This window comes from Carassius gibelio, chromosome A12 (genome assembly GCF_023724105.1).
Source record: "Carassius gibelio isolate Cgi1373 ecotype wild population from Czech Republic chromosome A12, carGib1.2-hapl.c, whole genome shotgun sequence".
In the NCBI taxonomy this organism is placed as follows: Eukaryota; Metazoa; Chordata; class Actinopteri; order Cypriniformes; family Cyprinidae; genus Carassius; species Carassius gibelio.
In genome coordinates this window covers 19,288,071-19,311,033 of record NC_068382.1, presented here as the reverse complement: position 1 = coordinate 19,311,033, position 22,963 = coordinate 19,288,071, and the positions used below count along the sequence as shown (strand labels likewise).

Sequence of the window (22,963 nt, the reverse complement as noted above, 5' to 3'; positions counted from 1 at the left end):
ATCATCAGCTGCTCTACTCTTGTTCATGTTCTGTTTACTACAAACTCAGTTTGTGAATCTGTCATCATTAACTATAAATACAGTACAGATATTTCATAAATCATCCCTTATTCATATTAAACATGTCTTTAGAGTCTTAATTATTGTCTAACTTCCCTGAAAACCCCTTTGGCCCATACATAATCTACAATATACAGATTAGAAACATGTAGCCCCTATCTTAAAAAAGAAAACGTATATATATATATATATATATATATATATATATATATATATATATATATATATATATATATATATATATATTTTTATATATATATATATATATATATATATATATATATATATATATATATATATATATATATAGTTTTATCACACTTTCCGATGTTTAACAAAATACTTGAAAAATTACACGCATGCGCAGTATCATCAGTTCATCGGTTCTCAAATCGGACGCCTCCGAAAGACACGGTTTTCGGTTCAGTGTACTGGTGATCCGAAAATGATGCAACCGACTACCAAAGACAGCAGCAACAACCAACAGATGCTGCACAGCTCAGCATTGCAGGATTTGCAAGACCAGAACTGACCAAACAAGCAATGCAACTTTATGATGCAAGTTCTCCAAGACAACAAGAAATTCATAATGTCATCATTAAGGATCTCCTCATTGGCTGCACTTTACCTCTGTCAAATGTGGGGGAGAGGCATTAAATAACTGAAATGTCATCTTTAACTGGAGGACAATATAGTGTGATACAATAATAAAATAGGTTCATTTGTATTTTCATGCACTTGTAATACAATAAAACCTTTGAAAACTTTTTTGAAAGGAAACTAGTTCTGTTGACATAAAATAAAAATGTTCAATGGCAATGACTAGATGTAACAGTGGTATTTTTTTTATTACATTTTTATATTGCCATTGGTTTAATGGGTTGAAAGGTTAAAATATTAATGTAAAAATGTACAATACCAATTTATAATATTTTTTAATTTAATTACTTTCTGGACTCGGGCGGACTCGACTCGGACTCGGCCTTTAAGAACTCGGACTTGAGTCCAACTCGGCCCCTTTTGGACTCGGACTCGGACTTGGACTCGATGTTTGTGGACTTGGTCTTGACTCGTACTCGACAAAGGTGGACTCGGACCCAACTCTAACAGATAGGAATGAACTCATTAAATATTTAATTTCCGAATTTCTCGAGTGACTTTTCTCCCCTTAAATCTTTAATGAAGATTAAACATTCCTAACAAAGACTAATCAACAGCCCTTAAGATAACAATCATGGTAGAAAAGAGGTGTAATTGGTAAATGGCTCTATCATAGTCTCTTTACAATGTGCACAGTGCACACACACACATACACAACACATACATGCAAGTGGCCACACCCACACATGCAAACAAATTGTCAGCAAATTGTACAGAAAGGCTGTAAAGCATTTCAATTTTGTGTACCTTTTTGAAATGGTGTAAGTTTAAGAGCATACTGCTATATATTTGGTATTTGGTATTCTTAACCGGGGTGCAATTGGAAATTATTTGGTAGTACCAAAACAGAAGAGAAAATCTGTCCGTTTTGAAAAGCACTGGGCATAAATGAAGGTGACATGTGAGGAAATGGAAATTTGCTCATTTATTTGTGTCTTCGAGTGTGTGACAGACCATGTATGTTAATGTCCCCCTCAGTCTTCAATCAGACGGTAGATTGGGAAACTGATAAAATCTCGGAATTATTTCAGAATATTGCAAAACAGCAAGCCAGATCGAGACACAAATGGAGAGAGAGGGAGAAAGAGAGCGAGCTAGACAGCTGAATGCTTTCAGAATGAGGTAATGACAGTGCTAAACCAGTTTATACCTTGATTTTTGCAATTTTACAATCTTATGATCTTATTATTATAACTTTTTACCATTTAAGCACAGTTGCTTGAACATGACAGATTGAATGTTCTTCCTGTTCTCATGTATTTTTTTTTATGTATGAGCCTATGAGAAAGACTATTGACTGATTATATTTTCAGTCCACTAATAGATGGTGTTCAGATTGGTTAGGGCACATTTTCCCCCTCAAAAAATCTTATTAAAAGCAGCCCACCATCTATAAGTGGACTGGAATAAATAGATGCATCATTGGTCAAAAATAGTAACATATACACTGATTAACCAAAACATTATGACTACCTGTTTACTATGCTGTTGGTCCTCCATGTGCCGACAAAACAGTACCGACCCTACGAGGCATGGACTCTACAAGACCTCTGAAGATGTCCTTTGGTATCTGGGATCAAGATATTAGCAGAGGTGGAGCCGCTGTGGATTGAACTTGTTGTTGGTCCAGCACATCCCACAATTGGATTGAGATCTGGGGAATTTGAAGGCCAGGGCAACACCTTGAACTCCTCAGCATTTTATTCAATATGTGCAGTATAGGTGCATTATCCTGCTGAATGATGGCACTTCCACCATGGAAAAACCATGTCATGAAGAGGTGTTCCTGGTGTGCAAAATTTAGGTAAGTAGCATGTATCAACTTTGCATCCACATGGCTAGACCCAGGGTGTCTCAGCAAAACACTGCCCAGAGCACCACACGGTCCCAAAGTGCATCTTGGTACCATCGCTTCCCCAGGCAAATGGACCAAAAATAGTGACACATTCCTCCCATAATAATCAATAATCAATAGTCCTTATGTTGGCTCGAACCAAATGGGAAAGTCTTTGTTTTCCTCGTACATAGATGAGCCTTGGGTGCCCAACTCCCTGTAACCAGTTTGTGGTTTGTCCCTCCTTACAGCAGTGCTGGTAAATTCTCACCATTGATATTTGGAAAAACCTACAATCCTTTCTGTTTCAGAGATATTCTGACCCAGTCACCTTGCCATAACAATTTGGCCCTTGTCAAGTTCACTCTGATCTTTATTGGTGCCTAGTCTCAGCTTCAGATGTCACCCCCAAGGACCATTGGCTGAACGTCTGATGCATATGACACACAAAATCAGAAACACTTTAGGAGTTTCAATGTCATCATCTGATTAAATGATTAAATCTGGTTAAATTACACATGATCTATTATATATCTGGTCTGGCAATGCGAGACTAATTCCTGCCCATTGCTCTTGCATGAAACACATTGGGCCCTATTTTAACGATCTAAACGCAAAGTGTAAAGCGCATGGCGCAGGTGCACTCAGGGTGAGTCCAAATCCACTTTTGGTATTTTAACGATGGAAAAACGGTCCGTACGCCAGGGCGCATTTTTGGAATGGGTTTTCCCTATTATCTTAATGAGTAATGTCATCTCCCATTCCCTTTAAAACTGAGATGCATTCGAGCCATGGCGGATGGCTATTTCCATGGCGGGATTTGCTGGCGGAAAAGCTGAAAACTTCTCAAGCAAAGAAACCGATCTGATCGTGCGCAAAGTTAAAGCGCGAGAGCAGATCATCTATGGGACAAGCAGGAATCCACCAAAGCTTCCCGAGTTAAAGAAGTCAGTCAATACATATGTGTGTGTATTGGCACGATTGTCCAATTAATTAGATTAGATTAGATTAGATTAGATTAGATGAAATTAGCTAATTTCATTCATCACTATAAGTAGTAATAGGCTGAATTGCAAATAGGTAGCCTAATTCTAATACATCCAATGACTATCCATCATTACATTTTTATATTTATGTAGCCTACACAAAAATATTATTTTACACTGTAATCCTTTTGTTTTTAATATTTGGCATGTTTGTGTGATGCGCATCCCTGTGTGTAATAAGCAAAGTCAACCAGACCAGACGGCCCATGGGTGCACAAATGGGCGCAAATGCATTTGCTAATTAAACGACGTACTGCTGGACAGGAAAATGCAAACGGCACCAGACTGAAACTAGCAAACATACTTGCGTTGTGCCTTGCGTTGCATTGCGCCGGGTGTATGATAGGGCCCATTAATTATGAGAACTGATCATTTGCTTACATCTAATATACCTAGACCTTAATATGTGGGCTTGTTAGGAGATGGTCAACGATATTTGCTTAATCTGTGACTGGTTGTAAAGTTTCAGCTCATCAGCGTATTATGTTGTGTTTTGACCAATCAACCTGAGTTTGTAAATCTAATCTCAGAGTAATGCATATGCATTATCTTCATGTTACATTACATGATTCATCAGTATTTTATAGTGTAGTATGAACTTAAAAAATGTGTGTGAGTGTGCATAATTCAATAAAGCAAATACCAATAGTCGTTCAGTCAGCCAAAAAAAAACTAAACAAAAAAAACATTATTAATCATTATTGTCTCGCACATCATGTTCAAATCACACCAGCCGATGCTCATCACACACTCAAACTCACACACACTTGCAAGAGGCTCAGGGAAAGAGCTGACTTAACCATTTTTCTCCATTTCACAAAAGTAGCTGCACTGGTGTCAACATGATGAATGGGGGAATGTGGAGAGAAGGTGCACACTTTCTCTAGGGTAGATGGCTCCTCCTCAGTGCCAGTGCCGGCACAATCTACCAATGAAGGGCTGAGGAACTGCGCTATAATGAGCGCTAACATGTGTTTTCACAACACAACATTAAAAGCCTTTCACATGTACAAATGTTTTGCAAACAGTCCCTGCTCCCAGACAATTCTTACACTCCCCCGCTTGCGTCGTCTGCATTACATGTATCGTTGCCTGTGCAGCCATACATAAATAAGCTCCTCTGCTGCTTCTTGTGCTGACATGTGAGGAAATGGAAGGGGGGCTTTTAATTGTTCAGCGATTAAGTTATCATGGCAGCAACGATGCTGAGAGAATGAATCGAGAGGACAAAATTAGAACCACTGACTCCACTATCTAGGGCTGTAAGTTGGCACAGTACAGTGTTTGGAGAGGACTCTCGCCCTCTTAGGAATCAGTTCCTTAGCCAGCCATCCGGCTTGTTCTATTAATTTACTCGTTTACATTTAGCTAAGACGACTTCTACAAAAAAAAAAAAAAAAATGTATTTACAGCGGAAGTCCACCTGGAACAACCTGAGGTTAATGCTGAAGTGTGCAATATATATATATAAACTATTAATAAACAATAATTAAATTTATAGCATTATCAAAAAGTAAAACAACATCTGTTTTGTTTGAGCAAACAGCTCAAGTTTGGGGAGTTTGGGGCTATTATTGTCTTCTGATCAATGTCAGATAGGGTTCAGGAAGACTGTTTAAATACAGTATTTTTATTATTTGTAATATTTAAAGAAAAAGTGAAATAAGTTAAATATTAGTAAAATCATCGAAAAAATAAATTACCTTTATAACATGTTTAAATAGGCAAAAAAAAAAAAAAACTTTTACAAAGATTTTATTTAACAGAAAATTCTTCTCAACTTTTATAAGCATAAATTATAAAACTGATTCAAGATCAATTACAACCATACATTTAATACAGATTCTTATGTCATTCTTATTCTTGGGATCAATCCCGACAACTATAGACATCGTAAAATGCTTCAAAGCAGAATGATTATGCCTTGTTTGCACTGCACTAATTAAAAACAAAAGATTTATAGGTCTCAAACACCCATGAGTACTTGAAACCTACAACCTTTCAGTTGGGGTTCAACGAAGGGGTTACAACACCTACTAAGAAATATATGTTTTACCTTTTGTTGAAACCTCTTTCAACATTCAGAGAACCTCAAAACAATTCACACGGGTAATACCAGAAGCATATACCACCCCCTGCCCCGCTACCAGGGTCCCTCTCCCCACTTTCCTTTTCTATGTGAGGAAAAAAGAAGGAATTTTATGACTCCATTTTTGCTGCGGCCATTAAATGGGGGAGAGAAGTATTAACGACCAGACCCAACATTTTACAGTGTTTGACTGAAACGATGCATGACGCTCAGGGAATGTCGACGCATAGACAAAGTAGAGAGAAAGAGATTTGAAAATGTCAGCAACTCAGCCGAGAAAAACTGTAAACTTGTCCAGCTGCCCTGAAACTTTTGTGTCTAGAACACCTCAGTTTGTCTTTTCCTTTCGTCTGGATCAGTGCCGCGTGTTTACTTATGTGTTGCAGACTAAAGCCGTCTCTGGAGAGCCTATTGTTTGGGGTGTCTAAATCTTCTGAAGGCTGAATAGCGTGGGATAGAGGATAGATAAATGTTTGGTACCACCTGCTGGACAGTAGATGTCACTTTGGAGAAAAATGAAGCGAAAATGAACAACAGATTACAGTGTGGCTGCTCCTCATCTCTCCTGGAACAAGTAGGTGGAACTGGGTGTGTAAAAGTGGTTCATAATTCTCCCTCTGGGACTCTTACAGTCTTAAAGCTTCCAGTTGTATAATTTCAGGCTACTATGTGCAACATTTGACAGTACAAGTTGGATTAATGCAAAGCACATTACAAATAAAGAACTTTAAATGAAGCTTATAAATAACGTCAATACGTATTTCTGTAAGACATAACTGCTGATGCAGACTACAGGCCAGTGTTACACTATCAATCAGTGGGGAACCATATCAATTTAAACATTTAAAAGCAATGACATGAATCACCTCTATTCATTATATGATGTGCCCATGAATCGAAGATTCAAAAATTAATCTGGGCAGCAGAGCTGGCCGAGGTGGAAACATATGAGCTGAAATGCTCAAATCAATAACTGCATTATTCTTTTATAGCCTGAAGACAGTGATGCATACAAAGCCACGAATGGGTCATTCTGATCATCCTAGAAGCTCATCAGAGATTGAGGGGCTTCTTTAAGAGCGCATGACTGCTTATGGTTTCACTTTACGCAGTATAAACATTGAAAGATTGTGTTTATCAGTTCAACAGGAAGGAGAAAAACAAGAAGGAGATATTTTGCAATAGTGTGGAAATTACTAGCGCTTTGTCTGAAGTGGGCAATGTGCTTGGCGTTAGGTCCAATCCAGTAATGGAACATAATTCAGCTGCGACTAGGGTTAAAAATGACTTTCTGGCCGATTTATACACCGTTCCTCCATACGTTTCCACTGAATTCTCATAATGCGCATTCCCTGCTTCCACTAGGCCTGCTTTTCAGCCATTTTAATTGTAATGAGCCCATTGTAAGCTGTATTGGGCGAGATGAAGGGCTCATTATCCTCATAAACAACATCCTGTGCGTCCTTTAAGAGGCCTCAAATCAGTGTGACAAGTACCCTCACCCTCGCCCCACTCCAAACACTCAGGAACCGAGGGCTTAATAATGCAACACTGCACGATTATCATTACAGCTTTTTTCTCCGTTAATTTTTGATGAGGAACTAGTGGAGCAACATCTCTAAAAGCTGAAAGAACATTAACCACAAGGAAACACATAGTTTAGACTAATCATATTACTGCAGCAGGTTGGGAAAGGAGAAATAGTTTAAGCCAAGCACATCTACAATAATTTGCAAGGAACTTTGCAAGCAAGATGCACTTGCTTTAGAATTTAGGTTCACAAATGAGAGAAGTATTGAATTTTTTATTAATAATTTGATATAAAATCTTAAAATGAGGGGATGAACCATGTTTATATGAATAGTCCACCCCCCAAAAAATATTGAATCAACTGATTCATTAAAAAGATCCAACTCAAACTAGTTAATCATCCATGATCCTGACATTGCTATTTTTATCACTAGATTTTTTTTAATATTTTTTTTTTTGTGAACAACAAAAAGTTAAACTTAAGTCTGATCATCAAACAAAGTTTCAGAAGACTTCAAATGTCAAATGAACTTTTTTTGTGCTTTTTTTGTTATTTTGGAGTCCGACAGCCATGGTCACATTTACTTTCATGATATTAAAAATATTAATAAAATCCATGTTCCTCAAAAATCCATATTTTGTCTTCCACACACACACACACACACACACACAAAAAGGCTTACAGTCTTACAAGATGAGGTTAAGTAGATAATGACAAGATTTTAAATTCTGTCAGGGGTAGGACATTTCCTTTAAAATTAAATAAGCCTGACTTTACGCTGGTAATCAAATGATCACAGACTATAACTTATCACACGTATCACAGCATATCAACCACACCACAATCATTTCTCGTCTGTATGATGGGACAGGACGCTAGCTAAGATTAACTTCCTGTTTGCGCCTCCTTGGAGCAACTGACAGAGAGAGACATCTTTCGATAATCGATGTCATGTCTCCATGCTTCAAAGAATCTCCAATCCTGTCCAAGCAGCATTTTAAAACATCAAAACTTTCTAATTAAAGGCATGTCATTGCGATTCTGATTGGAGTCCTGCAATTTGGCCAGAGGGGCTCCTGCTGAAAGCAGATACAAGGCAAACAGTCTCGGGTGTAATTATGATTAGAAAGCCCTCTTTTGAAGAGCCTCATAAGGGTGAGCATGAGAGAAAAGCCCCTTTGTAACCAAAGTGTGGCTGATATTGCCTTGAATGGCGTTTACAATGGCATGCCACAGCAAGGCAAGTAAAACATCAATAGTTCTAGACTAGTTTACCCTAAAAAAAAATCAATTTTCTCATCATTTACTAACCTGTATGTCTTCCCAAACCTGTTTGCCCTTATTTTTTTTATTCAGATTCAGATTGACAGCATTGTCAAATATCATTGTATGTAATAAAGCACTGTGAACATTCTTCAAAACTTCTCCTTTCTCCTTTGTCTTGAAAGTCACAAGTTTGAAACAACATGAGGGTGGCAAAATGATCACAAAACTTTACATTTTGGGTGAGCTGTCTCTTTAAAACTTGTTGCACATTAACACTGCAAGACAGCATACTGTAATATATAAGTGGTGTATAAAAAGGGCAGATACTGAGTAAGCACTCTTTTGCATATTTCTTCTGGTTCTCAATATTTTACAGCATGAATTATAATATTCTGTTCTTTGAAGTCTCCAGTAAAGCTTTGCTTTGACTGAGATAATTCCAAATATATATTTTCCTCACGGCATGCTGGCACACACCACATCTGCTGTGATTTAGGCCTAAAACAAACAGCTCATACAGGCAGCAGCGGATACAGTGGGTGCCACTATGCACCAAGGTAACCGAGTTAAGATTGAATGCTTTCATGGCAACTGGATTTACATTGACAGATCCGTAGAAGCTGCAGACGTACAGAAACAAAGCGGTGACGCAGTCAGGTGCAATCTTTACTTTTCACCCCTCTGCTTTTTGAAAGCATCTGACCAGAAAGGGCTGAAATCTGCTTTAGTGCTCGAAAAAGGTAAAGTCCGTTCATGTCAGTCGAACTTAGACGTTTGTATTTGACCATCTACGCTGAGTGAATTATTCGAGCATGGTGCGGAAATTATTCTTTTCTAAGCGTTTTTTAAATACAAAAAGTGTTCTCATCGCTTCATATAACCCAGATTGTCTGATGGCAGATCGAGTATTCTGATGATGACTTTTCATACCTTTTATGAACCTTGACACTGTTATTTACTTGACAGTCTATGGAACAGTCTCAAGCCTACGGAGCCCCCCACATGGCATGCAGGAGAGTAATTGTAGGCTAAATCGTTTTCACGATTTACTAATTCATTCCCTAAATGTTCTAAAACGTGCACGATTACTATTGCGTTCCCTCAATTTACTATTTCGTTCACTCTATTTAGAAATTGTGTGCATGATTTACTAATTCATTCCCTCGATTTGCAAATTGAGGGAACACAATAGTAATCGTTTTAGTACCCTGAGGGAATTAATTAGTAAATCGTGTGCACAATTTTTTTATTTTTTTCTTGCATGTCATGTGCTGGGCTCTGTACAAAGCCTCCAAGTTTTCATCCAAAATATCTTAAATTGTGTTCCGAAAACAAACAAAGCTTTTACGGGTTTGGAACAACATGGGGGTAAGTGATTAATGACAAAAATTTCATTTTAGGGTGGAGTGTCCCTTTAAGGAACACTATTTTAGAGGGAAGAGTGAGTATTTGACCTTGAGGACCATTGATATTCTTGGATCAGATGGTCAGTTTAATGCTGAGTTCAGGAGGTTTGCAGTTACAAAATACCAGTGCCAGACCTGAGCCAGGTCTATCATTTCAACTCTTTACTCAGTTGTCACAAGGGACTTTTCGCTCTCTCTGTCCATTCTGTTAATGGCATCAATGGGTCCTTCACCTTGGGAGCACAGAACTCAAAATATGGTGCATTTGCCCATACAAAGTGACATTTAATAATAATATAATAAAAGGTTGTTTTACTGTAAATTATTTCATCTGATACAGCAGCTATTGTCATGTTTTTAGAACTTATTTCAAATGGAGAGAAAAAAAGAAAAACATTAAAAAAAAACATGTATATTGCATGTTTTGCTAAATTAGTATGATAAACAAAGTCCTATGTTTGGCAGAATATATTTGCACTTTAAAAACAGGTGCAATGACAGCAATTCATCAAACATTTACTAAGCGGTAATACAACTGAGAAAATAAATGATTTTGGCAGGATGATAAACTCAGTCGTGAGAGAGATTTGTAGATAATCAGACAAAACAGGCGAAAATTGCATGAATAATTTGTTGAATCGAGAGTGAGACAACCGCACTGTTACACAGCGTGCTCCAGGGGTTGGAGCGTCGTCGTCTGCGGAGACGTGGCTGAATTTGACTAATGCCTCTCTCGCTGTGAACAATAGAGATGAATGTTACTTTAAATCCGAAATACTTAAATCCAGCTTTCGATGACTCCAGGCAAATATCATTAATCACGCGTGGCCCACCTCGCTCAGCACGCGTGTGCACGACCAGATGATGGCTTTCCCTGACTCAATCCATCACGTGCGTGTCGTGAGCGTGGGCCCTCGTACCGGCTGAAAGCCTCCATGTAGGGGCCCCGCTAAGTAAAAGAGTTACAACAGCTGTACCTGGCGCTGGTCGGTGCTCTCAGAGAATCCTGGCTCCCCACTTAGAATGTCATCCAGCTCGTTTTAAAAGAGCGTCACGCCATGGAGCTCTTTGTTTGATATATCATTCCTCATCTTTACAATTTTGGGAATAGCAGGTCTAACTTATCAAATTGGCACCTGAAATCCCACCGGTCAGAGTTTTAGCACATCATGTGTGGGGGTGATGTCATCCTGTGACAGCACTTCCTATTCTCATTAGACAGGCCTATAAAAATGAGAAAGGTGGCTGTTTTAGAATATCCCATCTGCCTGAAATTGAGTCAAGTTATCTCCATTATTTCAGCACTAAGGTGTGCGGTGAAAACGCCGACGCAGAATAAGTACATTTCCCCCTCTCTCAAGAAGTAAAGAGCACTCTAAGTTCACCACAGGCCTTGGTTGTACATAATCATTCTTAATGTCTAAACATAAACGTTTACTGCAGACGGCATTGTGATGTTTGGCAGAAAACATGCTCATTTTGAAGACAACATCAGGGCAAAAAAAGGGGGAAAATGCTATTGCTATTTGTGAGTAATATTTAATTAATGACTTTCATAAATAATGAATAGAGCGGATGTAATTGCAGATGTTTTTATGATGACAGGCTTGGCTTCACTGGGCTTTTTTTCCCCTCCTCCCTCTTTTCAATTACCGTTCAGAACAGGGAAGGCAGAGAAAAGAAATGGAGGGAAAGAGAGAGAGAGAGAGAGAGAGAGAGAGAGAGAGTGAGTGAGGAATGGAAGAAGTGAGAGAGAGAGAGAGAGAGAGAGGCTGGTGGAGGCAGAATTAAAGAGGCTTTTTGTCGCGTTTAATATCAATTCATTCCATGGACTGCTGACACAGGCAGTCCGGAGAGCCCAGGATTTATGGCTCCCTCTAATGGGCATGCTCAGAATCAAAGGCCTGTCGTCAGCACTACTTAAACCACTCCTCTCTCACTCCCTTGCTCCGGCCCTTTCCTCTCCACACGTTTAAAGACACACACTCATTTACAGCTCTACAGTAGCAATTCTCTACTAGTTTGGCTCAGGAGCAACATTTTAATATGGACATCAAGTGGCGATCCAACACAGCACCGGAATTTAAAACAAGCAATTTATAGTTCTTTATCTTATCTAGTATTGTCTGCTTTTAAGGATAGCGATATGTCATGCAACCTGTCCGTGCTGGCTTCTCTCTAATTTGGCAAGCTTCAACAGTGAAAGATGACACCGTGGAGTATGATATTAACAATAAGCGGATTCAATTTTCTGTCCTAACAATGCAAAATGATATGGTCACTTGCATTTTATTTTAACATTTTGTTTTAATTTTTGCATGGTTTTATTTCTGCAATTGAGAACCACATCTGTGAAGGGACACACACACACACACACCAGACCAATGCGACTGCGTTAGTCATTTTGGTCTTATAAGGCACTTTTGCATTGCCAGAAGAAAAGGTAAGATCAGTACGATGAACTTCAAGTTAACTCAGATTCTGTTTAAGGGCACAAGGAAAATTACGTCTAAATTAGGTCTCATTCACCATACATTCAAACATTTGTGGGCAAAACTTGTACGCAAACATTTTCAAACAAAAATCAAGATATATGAATAAGTTCACACTTTCTAAATTCAGACCACACCACTCTCTGGCAATTTTTACATGACAACGGTGTAGTCAAAAACAAACAAAAAAAAATGTTTTCCGCTGTTTTAAAAAGTTTCACGTATACACAACAACATTTCCAAAAGTGATTCTGATTCATGATAACACGAAAATGGCCAAAAACATTGTATTATGTATGCCTGGCCAGTAGTTGGTGCTGTCACCTTGTTAGTAAACATTACCTGTATGAAAGTGACGATTATATGATTTATATGATCTCCTCTGTAGACACTTTCTCTACTCTACTATGGAGCGGAACTACTTACCACACATTTCACAAGATTAGATGTTTGTCAGTGGTGCTCAGGATGTGCAAATCATTTATTTCCCTTTGTCCTATCAGTCATCTCTCGTTACCTCTCTTTGTTTATGTGGTAAGTGAAATTTTATGTACTGTTATTTAAAAAGCAACCGCTAGCAAGCGGCTAACCTTGTCCCTTTAGTGGCTCCGTACAACATATTATTTGTTTTTCATGCTTTTCCGAATATGGATTCGCTATGCAGGCACATCCCTAACTTTGAATCACGTTTAAAAAAAAAATGCATTTTCAGAACCCAAAATGCTGTTGCTGCGTAAACAAACAGTCAAAAGGGATAAAAAGTTTCCAGTTTTTGGTTGAAAACTTTGTTGTCTAAACGGCCCCTGTCTATCTCTCTATCCATCTATCTACATGCAATTTTCATAGATAAAAATAAGAGCTTTATTAATATACATACATTTTGAATGTGACGGGAACTATGTTTGCAGACATGCATGAAATTTGTTTGTAAATATTAATGAATAAGACCTAAACTCTATCTACCAGGTTTCCAGTAACTAATCCACTGAGGAAACACCCCAGACAGTTGGAAAACAATGACACTGAGACATACAGCGGGTAAGGATGATATTGGAGAGAGAGAGAGAGAGAGAGAAAGACTAAAAATGTAAATTGTGCAAAAATTTGAAATCCATCCCATGAATTGAAGAGTCAGACTCAATTTCAACCCAACCTTTGCTTACAACTCCATTGACTCTTGAAAGAACATCTAACTCAACACCAGGAAGATCATGAAACTATATATTGAGGGGTCACCAGTAGCAATCAGACTCTTTTGCTGCCAATATGCAAAAAGAAATTAAAAAAATAAATAAATAAATAAATAAATAAATAAATATATATATATATATATATATATATATATATATATATATATATATATATATATATATATATATATATATATATATTTTTTTTTTTTTTTAATAAATACAAACATACAACATAGAGTGTAAGGTGTATTAGAGCAACATCAGGGCGAGTTAAAGTTAATGATGGCAAACTTTTCAGTATTAACTAACAATGCTTCAAGATCCTTCCAATCTTCCAATCAACTACTTCTCTCTGTTCCTCGCTCTCATTACAAAACTAGAAGGTGACCAGGCCTACACAGAGGCTGCTCTGACTGTGGAACATCCTCACTCTCTACATTAGATCCTCAACATCTGTTTCTACTTTTAAATCTTTATTAAAATCTTATCTGTATTCTTTAGGTTTTGAATGATGGTGTTTATATTTTTACGTTTTAAAGGTTTGGTCCATTGTGTTAATTCTGTTTTACTATTGTTTTTAATTTTAGTTTTAAGACCTCTGTACTGCACTTTGGTTGCAACATCTGTTGTTTTGAAATGTGCTCTATAAATTAATAAACTAAACTTAACCAACAAATACGTGACTGAAAGAAACGGTTCAGCCAAAAATGAAAATTAGCTGAAAACTGACTCAAGATGCAGATGAGGTTTCTTCATCAGATTTGGAGAAATTTAGCATTAAATCTGTGTGTGGCACCCAATCAATGCAGAGGATCCACTGGTCAGCAAAATGTCATGCTAAATTTCTCCAAATCTGTTATGATAAATAAACAAACTTATCTACAGCTACACCTACACAATGCATCTACACAAACATTTAGTGCATGACCTCCACAAACACACTGACCTGCCCAACTGGGGGTCTCCATGTAAAGCTGTGGCTGAGCAGGTGGGGTCTCACTGCAACCACCGAGGTGTCTGATTCCTACAGGAGAGAGAGAGAGAGAGACAGCGACAAGTTTTGAGCCTGAGAATGAAAGCCACACAATTACACGCAAACAAACACATTTAATTCCTCAAAAAGTGGTATTTTAAATTTCCTTTGAAAGGAGCCCAGTCTACCATAGCAAAGAAGTTGAGCTCCCAATTTACATTACAGATTGCTCTGAAATTCTTTGCTTTTCTGAATGTTTACATGTTGAGACTTAATGTAGTTTTTTGTTGTTTTTTTTTCATATGCCGTTGTTATGATAATGTGTGAGGGGATTAAGGAGCATTCAGAAGACCTGCAGGGTCCAGATAAGCTCCAGAACCCCACCAGAACCACCAAATCTTCTGCATGTATGGCAACTGTGCTTCATGCTACGCTGGTGCTAAAGTGGATCTGCCATAACATTCGGACCACACACCAGCTTCCACACATAGTTATGGATAAATAAAGCAAAAAAGGCACTCTTTGGATACGTAAACACGGAAGCTGCAAACAAGGCATATATTAACTACAAACTCGTTCCTGTCCCGTTAACCTTTTCAGATTGGAAACAGTTAAGTCTGATAGTTGGATGAGAACAATAATCATTCTGTTGGTCTGACCGGGAGAGAAAATGGGCCTGGTGTCACTGTTAATTTAAAATCAACTGAACTAAGGCAGGTTTGGCTGTGTGTACGTGATAGCAGGTGGCTTCAAATCACATTCTTATTTAGAGAAACACTGTAGTGAGTAAGAAATCACTTCACCCAGAGAAGTGTGAGTGAAGAAGAAGAAAAAAGAAACGGGGGGAAAAAGATGATAATGCTGCAACTTTTCGTTGGACGTAGAAAAATATACAACCCAACAAACACAGGGCTCCAGAGAGTGAATGCAGCACTCTGGACAAAAGACCCTGTTAGAGCATTACCGTAATTACACGGCCATAATGGCCTATATTGCGGGCTATTCAGATTAAATATGCATAGTGCCCTGTCCATATCCACAGGGCTTGATAAAAGTGTTGTTCCTATGTGTCATTTAATTGTTAGCATTAATCTGAAATATAGAGCTAATGTGTTTATTGAAAACAGTCTTTCTGTCTTTATTGCATATCATTCTTTCTTTATCAACTCGCTCACAAATCATGCACATTTTTTCCCGTTACCTCTGTTTGGCTCTTTTCCCCCTCACCCTTTCTGTTTTTCTAGAATTGACAGTTCATCCAGAATTTTTGTGTTACACCCATTTTTTTTTCTACTCATTTTTTTCTTCAGTGGAACTCAAAAGGATAAACGATGAAACTTGTGCTTGTTGCTCTTACAATAAATGAGGATCGAAACTTTGAGGCTTCAAAAAAAGATGAAATGCACCTAAAAACTGGTGAAGTCTAACTCCTAAAGGAGAAAAACAAATTTGTATTGTTCTTCACTCAATTCAGTCCCTGAGTTGAACTTGAAAAAGATTTGTGAAAGAAAAATCAATTTTTTTTGTGAACCAAATTAAATGATTCATTTGAAAAGATAAAAAAAATAACTACCTATCTCATTTTTAATGCATTATAATGAATAAATACTTAAACATATGTTTGTTTCTTCACAGAAAGTATGTTGTATGATTTCATAAAAAAAAAAAAAAAAAAAAAAAAAAAAAAAAAAAACTATATGGACCACTTTTATGATACTTTTATGATACTTTTCCAACCTTTTTGAAGCTTCAAGGCATTAATCATCACTTATTGTAATTGCATGCAAAAGAAAATAGTGCTCAGAGTTTTCTTTTATTGAAGTTATAAAGGTTTGAGAAGGGATAAGAGTGAATAAATGATGAAAGAAAATGTTATTCTCATTTTTTAATAAACTAATCTTTTAAAAATGACATCTAACCCTCTTTTTCCTTCCTCCCAAAGTCCATTCTCTCTGTGTCAGTCTATCTGAGAGAGGCTGTAGTTCTCTGTGGGGAAGTGTCTAATTTCATTCCGAGTGTTCCCCTCTGTGGTCAAGAGTAGAACTGAAACCCAGAGACGCAGGAAGTCTTCTGGGAAATCCAGTTCACTACAGAATCGGTGAGAATTCATTTCTGAAAACAGGCTCACAAGGTGGCAATGAAAAACAGAGGTCTCTGCATGTCAACAAAACCCTGAGTGTATTTGTGTTCATCCACCGAACCCAATGCGTGTAAACACAAATTCTCCTTTCCAAAACCTAGAGAGACAGCATTTTAAAGATGGAAGATGATACATTTTGCTCATTTTTAAGAATATACTGCTAGTGTCTAATGCATCAGCATTTGCTGATATGCAAGTGTAGAATTGCGGCCTGACACTCAACATTTTGAATAGATCTTGATGGATCGCAAAGGATCTCATATGCAATAACACAGACACATGCCGACACACACACATGAACAAAGCATGTGTATTGATTTAATCCGAACAAAGTTTATATCTCACAGCCCTCTGTTTCCCTCCCACACTGTTTTTCTCTGCCTGTAATGGATTACCATGCACTGGCTCCAGCATTTTTGGGAACAAGGCCAACATAATTTGTTATTTCATCATATGTAATTAAAAGCTGTTTCTTTTCCTGTTGTGTCAGAGCTGATTAATTATTTGGACGGTAAAAAGGCATAAATAACACAGAACTGAAGAGTGCCATGGAAAACAAAAACAATAAAACAACCATCACTCGGACAACATTGATGTCGCAAGCAAAAAGAAAATATCATCATACTAAAGTCTATTTGCTTAGCTATTTAGCTGCATACACAATAAATAAACCCTTGGCTGCTGTATGATGAGAACAGTGCAATAACAAATGTTATATCTCAACTATGAAATGTCTGCAGCATGTAAGCAGATGAAAACAAGCCGTCTGATGTGCGACAGGTGTAATGCATTTATGACATGTGATGTGCATTTATTTCAACTGTTCACAGTTCGAATGTGTGTTTTACACAACATTTTATGTCATGTGATATTGCAAGCATGATTTCAAGTAAGATTTATAAAATTTCACACGCACAAAAGTGGCTCCGACAGTAGCCAGTTACAAAAGAAGTAAAACAAAAACAACTATTGCACAACTCCAAGCAAACACACACAGAGCTGAACCATTGTTTAGAATGAATCTGTTTAGAAAATGATTCAGCGACTCTTTTTGGTTTCTGAATCAATCAGTGTTGTTGAATGATTTGGTTGACTGAGTGATTCAATGACTTATTCATGACAACAGTCATTGGGTAAATTCAACTTGAAGCTCGGCTATATACAGACGGTGACCAACGAGAGAAGCCCCTTGCAGTAGGGGGCGGAGTTGAAAACGGAGCCGTCAAGCCGGACACTTTCTGCTTTCTCATGTGGTGTTTGCATACTTCATCACAAATGAAGTGAATTACATGCAGTATTTATAAAATACCCAGACGTTTTAAAAACTGTTTCATGAGCAACAGAAACAGTTTTTACATACTGCTTATATTTTTTATATAAGCAGCATATTTTCAAGAATAAAGTTCAACATAGACATATTCTATTTAAATACTAATACAGTGGGGCATAAATGCTTTTATCAGTGTTGTGTGATAAACAGGACTCAGTACAACAGTGCGACTAAATTTAAAGGCTTTTACCATCGCCGCCGTCTCAAGTTGGACAAAATGTCTAACCAGCATGCACTGCTTCAAGTCAGATAGCGATCGGTTTGCGCAATGCTGTGTGAAGTCGAACACACCTATTGTTTTTTTCCCAAATGAAATCACAATTTAGAAAAAAGTATTTGAATCACTCTCTGACTTGACGCCACCTACTTGTGTACGATGCAACATGCAGAGTTACTGAAAATGTATCACTAATGGGCAGCTTCTGGACCAAGCATGTTGTGTCTAGAAGGGATACAACTATGGCTGGAAAGTAACAATAAATTGAATTTGCTACCTATTAGATTATGCTTTGTAAACGTTTACACCTTCCCCAACCCTAAACATACCCATACAATAATGCAAATACAGTTATTATTGTTGTTTAGCTTGATAAAAAGTATGCAATGTTGATGTGCGCATGCCCAGTGGCCATAGCTGTATACCATCTAGCCCAAGCATGGGCCGTTAAAATTAATGGGAATGCTAATCGATGAATTTATCAAGATATTATTAATTCTACTTACTTAAAATACCCAAAATTGCAGATGACGTTATTGGCACAAAACATGATCATAATAAAAAAAAATAATAAAATTTTGTCATACCAATGGATTAAAATGCTGTTTTAATCAATTAATAATTCTATATCTACATTCACTTTTAGCTGATGCTTTTATCCAAAGCGACCTATAATTGCTATATATATGTTAGAGTGTGAAAATAAATAAATAAATAAGAGAGATGAAATACAAAACAAAAGAGAAATAAAAGTTCTTCAGCCAAAAGATCTTTATGTTCCATTAGAGAAGCCATTCCATGAAAAATTGTCAGGGCAGTGGCATGGCATAAAAGAACAATTTAACTTTGTAATGCTGTGCCTGAATCCTTTTGGATTCTACTTGGCTTTGTGAAGAAGATTAGTTGAGCAGCTTTTACAGGCTTTGGTAAATAGAGTTGTAACTCCATTCATCCCCCATTCACAGAGTAAATATCCCCTTTCACACACACCAGAGCACAGTGGCACACACACTGACCTGGAAACACTTCTCAATTACAGACAAGCTGGAGCTCATCAACTCTTCCTACAGGGAGCCCGGATAGAGAGTCTGGGCATAAATATTAAGCCTTGAACAGCCTGCTGTAATTTGATTTTCATACTGGGTCAATATAAGAAAGCTGTGAGAGCTAATTTTCCTGTTCCGTATGGAGTTTCATCTCATATCGCTAGGCTGGGAATTTATGTGGCATGTTTGATTTCGCATGTGCTTGAGATTGCTGTCAGGCAGACTGTTTGTTGTAGTTTGAGCTTTTGTTGAAAGATTAGCTCATCTGAAAATTTAAAACCTGTCATAATTTACTCACTCTCAAGTTGCTGAAAATCTGAATGACTTTATTTCTTCTGTGAAACACCAAAGGAAAACTGTACTTTTTTTTTTGTTGTTGTTTGTACATGTAATTAGTGCCCATACTAAAGCTCCATTAGGGTACCAACTCCTAGGGTTGGTCTCCGGATTTTTAGAGAATAAAAATGTAAAATAATGTGCTTGACGTTTTATTATACTTTTATGGTGGTTTTTGGTAATTTTGTAGCATGGAAGCTCAAATTATGCATGTTCTAATACTGTATGATGTTCAGCACAAAAGGAGAAATTTTGAATAACGTAGAATAGACTGGACACATTCAGCGAATGATGAAAAAGTGGAAGAGGATTAGGAAGTATAAAACACACTGACTTGACTGACCAGCCAACGCAATTGAAATCCTCCTTACTCTTGCAAGCCGAAGTCTTCAAACTGACCTTCCTAAAATGAACATGAAACTGGATTTGCTATGGTGCATCATTGTCCTCCCTCATAACCGAGGCGTCTCTGTGGGTTTGCTTGGTTTTGATATTGCATTTGTTGGGTAAAAATATTGAATAAACAGCTAATAGACATCTCCATTAAGACCCTAGTGTTGTCATTTCACTGCAACATGCACCCAATTTATGTTGGACAGAGAGGATTCTGGGAAATGGAACACTAGGACGTCTGATGCAAATTGAACATGAGGGACACTGAATATTAAAACAGGCAAACTATCCTATTCACTGAAAGTGGGGGGAGAGATGGAAATATAAATGAAATACGGCCCGCTGTAAAAGGGTAAAAATACAGGACCAAAACAAAACCAACAACAAGTGAATAATTACCAGCTTGGTTTATTTCAAGTTGGAATTGATTTACTAAAACATAAATATACAATAAAATGTAACAAGGGTGTAAAGCATGTTGTTAAAATTTATCATTTTAAGCAAAGAGAGTGAGACGTCAGGCGGGATGCGCCTCTGATCATGAAACGCTGTTGGTTTATCATCGACGACTTTCTTCAGAATTAGGAAAACAACCTGTGCTTGCTTTATAGAGGCAGATGAAAACAGGGTTTTATGATAATTATTCAGAAGCTGTATGGATTTAGTGAGTTGTTAAAGTGGAAATTGAGACATCGTTGGAGGTAGTAAGACTGTCATCCTGTTTTCATTGGAATCCCACAGTATATCATTATATATTACGGAACGGCCGTAATTATGTTGTTGTTGTTGCATCGTGCGTTCTATTCTTGAACTTGACTTGAGTGTCATTAGTGGAGAAGTGCCATTTCTTATTGCTGGTGCCACCAAAAGCTCTTCATTCAAGCTAGTCTGATTAAAATTTTTATGTAAAGCCCTTAAATAATCTGCAATTTTACTCTTTACGTGCTTTGTCTTAGAAACCCAAAACACTTGGACCTGTTTGGTTTCAGGACTGTCTACAATACAAGCATTAAAAGAACCCAAAAAAAAAGTTCACCCCAAAAAAAAAAAAAAAAATGCTGACAATTTACATTGTTGATGAGTTAGTTTTTTCATCAGAATAGATTTTGAGAAATTTAGAATTACTAATTTGCTCACCAAAGAATCCTGTGCAGCAAATGGGTGCCGTCCAAAAATCTGATAAAAAAAAAATCACAGTAATCCACAAGTAATCAACACAATTTCAGTTAGAATTTGTTGAAGCATTGAAAATCCATTTTGGTCCAAAAATAACAAAAACTATGACTTTATTCAGTATTGTCTTTTCCGGGTCTGTTTCTAGCCCGTTCACTGCAGTGTAGTGATATCCAGTTCGCGAACGAATCACTTGATGTAACCGGATCTTCTTTAAACCAGTTCACCAAATCGAATTGAATCATTTGAAATGGTTTGCGTCTCCAATAAGCATTAACCCACAAATAACTTTTTTTTTGTTAACTTTTTTAATGTGGCTGACACTCCCTCTGAGTTAAAACAAACCAATATCTCAGAGTAATTAATTTACTCAAACAGTACACTGAATGAACTGCTGTGAAGAGAGAACTGAAGATGAACACCGAGCTGAGCCAGATAACGATTGCTAGAAGCAGTTGCATCGGTTTTCGGATCACCAGTAGTTCTTTCGGAAAAATTCGATTCAAGAAATTGGTTGAAGAAAACGGTTCACAGGTTTTTTTGCGCTCAACGTAATGACGTCATTGGTGATGATTGCCCTTGATTAAAGCCTTCGGTTTACCAGCGCTCATAACATTAGCGCAGAATCAGTTCAGAACCAATCACCAAAAGAACCAGTTCGGTTCAGACACGCTGTGTGTCCATCTGCTTCACACTGAATCACACATCCGCAGTATCATCAGCTCCTCGGTTTTCGAATCGGACAGACAGTCCGACAGAAACGGTTCTTGACTCGATTTATTTGTGGATTAATGCTAATTGGAGACGCGAACCGTTTCAAACGATTCAGTTCGAACTGAACTGGTTCAAGAAGATCCGGTTACATCGAGTGATTTGTTCGCAAACTGGATACCACTACACTGCAGTGTTTTAAAATCTCACAACAGACCCGGTAGAGAAGACAAAGCTGTATGAAGTCGTAGTTTTTGCTATTTTTGGACCAAAATGTATTTTCGGTGCTTCAAAAAATTTCTAACTGACCCTCTGATGTCACATGGACTACTTTGATGATGTTTTATTACCTTTCTGGACATGGACAGTATACCGTACACACACTTTCAATGGAGGGACTGAGAGCTCTCGGACTAAATCTAAAATACCTTAAACTGTGTTCCGAAGATGAACTGAGGTCTTACGGGTTTTGAACGATATGAGGGTGAGTCATTAATGACATCATTGTAATATATGGGTGAACTAACCCTTTAAAATATGACTCAATATTAGCATTAAATCATGTCTTTTCAATTCTGATGTCAATATTTAATTGGTTGATGTCTTTAAGCAACCTATAATGTCATTAAGTTAAGTCTGAATCTGTGACTGCAAGTTAAAATTAAGATACCCGTGCCAATACAAGTTCATTCATACTGGTATTAAATGTGCAACAAATAACAAATAACTGGAACTTAAATGTCCTGCTTCATGTTTGTGTGCAGTGAAGCTGAATGTTTAATGTCTCTGCCACCTTTGTTGACCTGACCTGACTGCTTTGTACTAAGCCAAACGTGAGAACCACATAACGTAAAAGGTGATGTTATTGCAGCTATTACAGCTGTTTCTATGAGAAAGCTGTGGTGTAATCACACAACACAATGTACTGTACACAGCCCACCATTTGTACAGTAGACAATTCCAGCAAAGAAGACTGCATGAGGGTAAATAAAGGATGAATGAAGTAAAACTAAATAAGCCAGAGGTGCCTGTCACATTCATACGCACTTCTGACTAGACAAATGAAA

General features: G+C 37.5%; 1 protein-coding gene across 4 annotated transcripts in view; it reads right to left on the bottom strand.

Annotated features, from left to right (window-relative positions):
• The window catches only part of LOC128025396 (RNA binding protein fox-1 homolog 3-like), a 388,629-nt gene that overhangs the window by 193,808 nt on the left and 171,858 nt on the right, over nucleotides 1–22,963 (bottom strand). For all 4 annotated transcript variants that reach the window (XM_052611731.1, XM_052611727.1, XM_052611728.1 and 1 more), the window contains one exon: nucleotides 14,524–14,601. In XM_052611731.1, coding sequence (XP_052467691.1) covers nucleotides 14,524–14,545 — 22 coding nt within the window. In that variant the 5' untranslated portion in view covers nucleotides 14,546–14,601. The remainder of the gene's footprint in view (nucleotides 1–14,523; nucleotides 14,602–22,963) is intronic.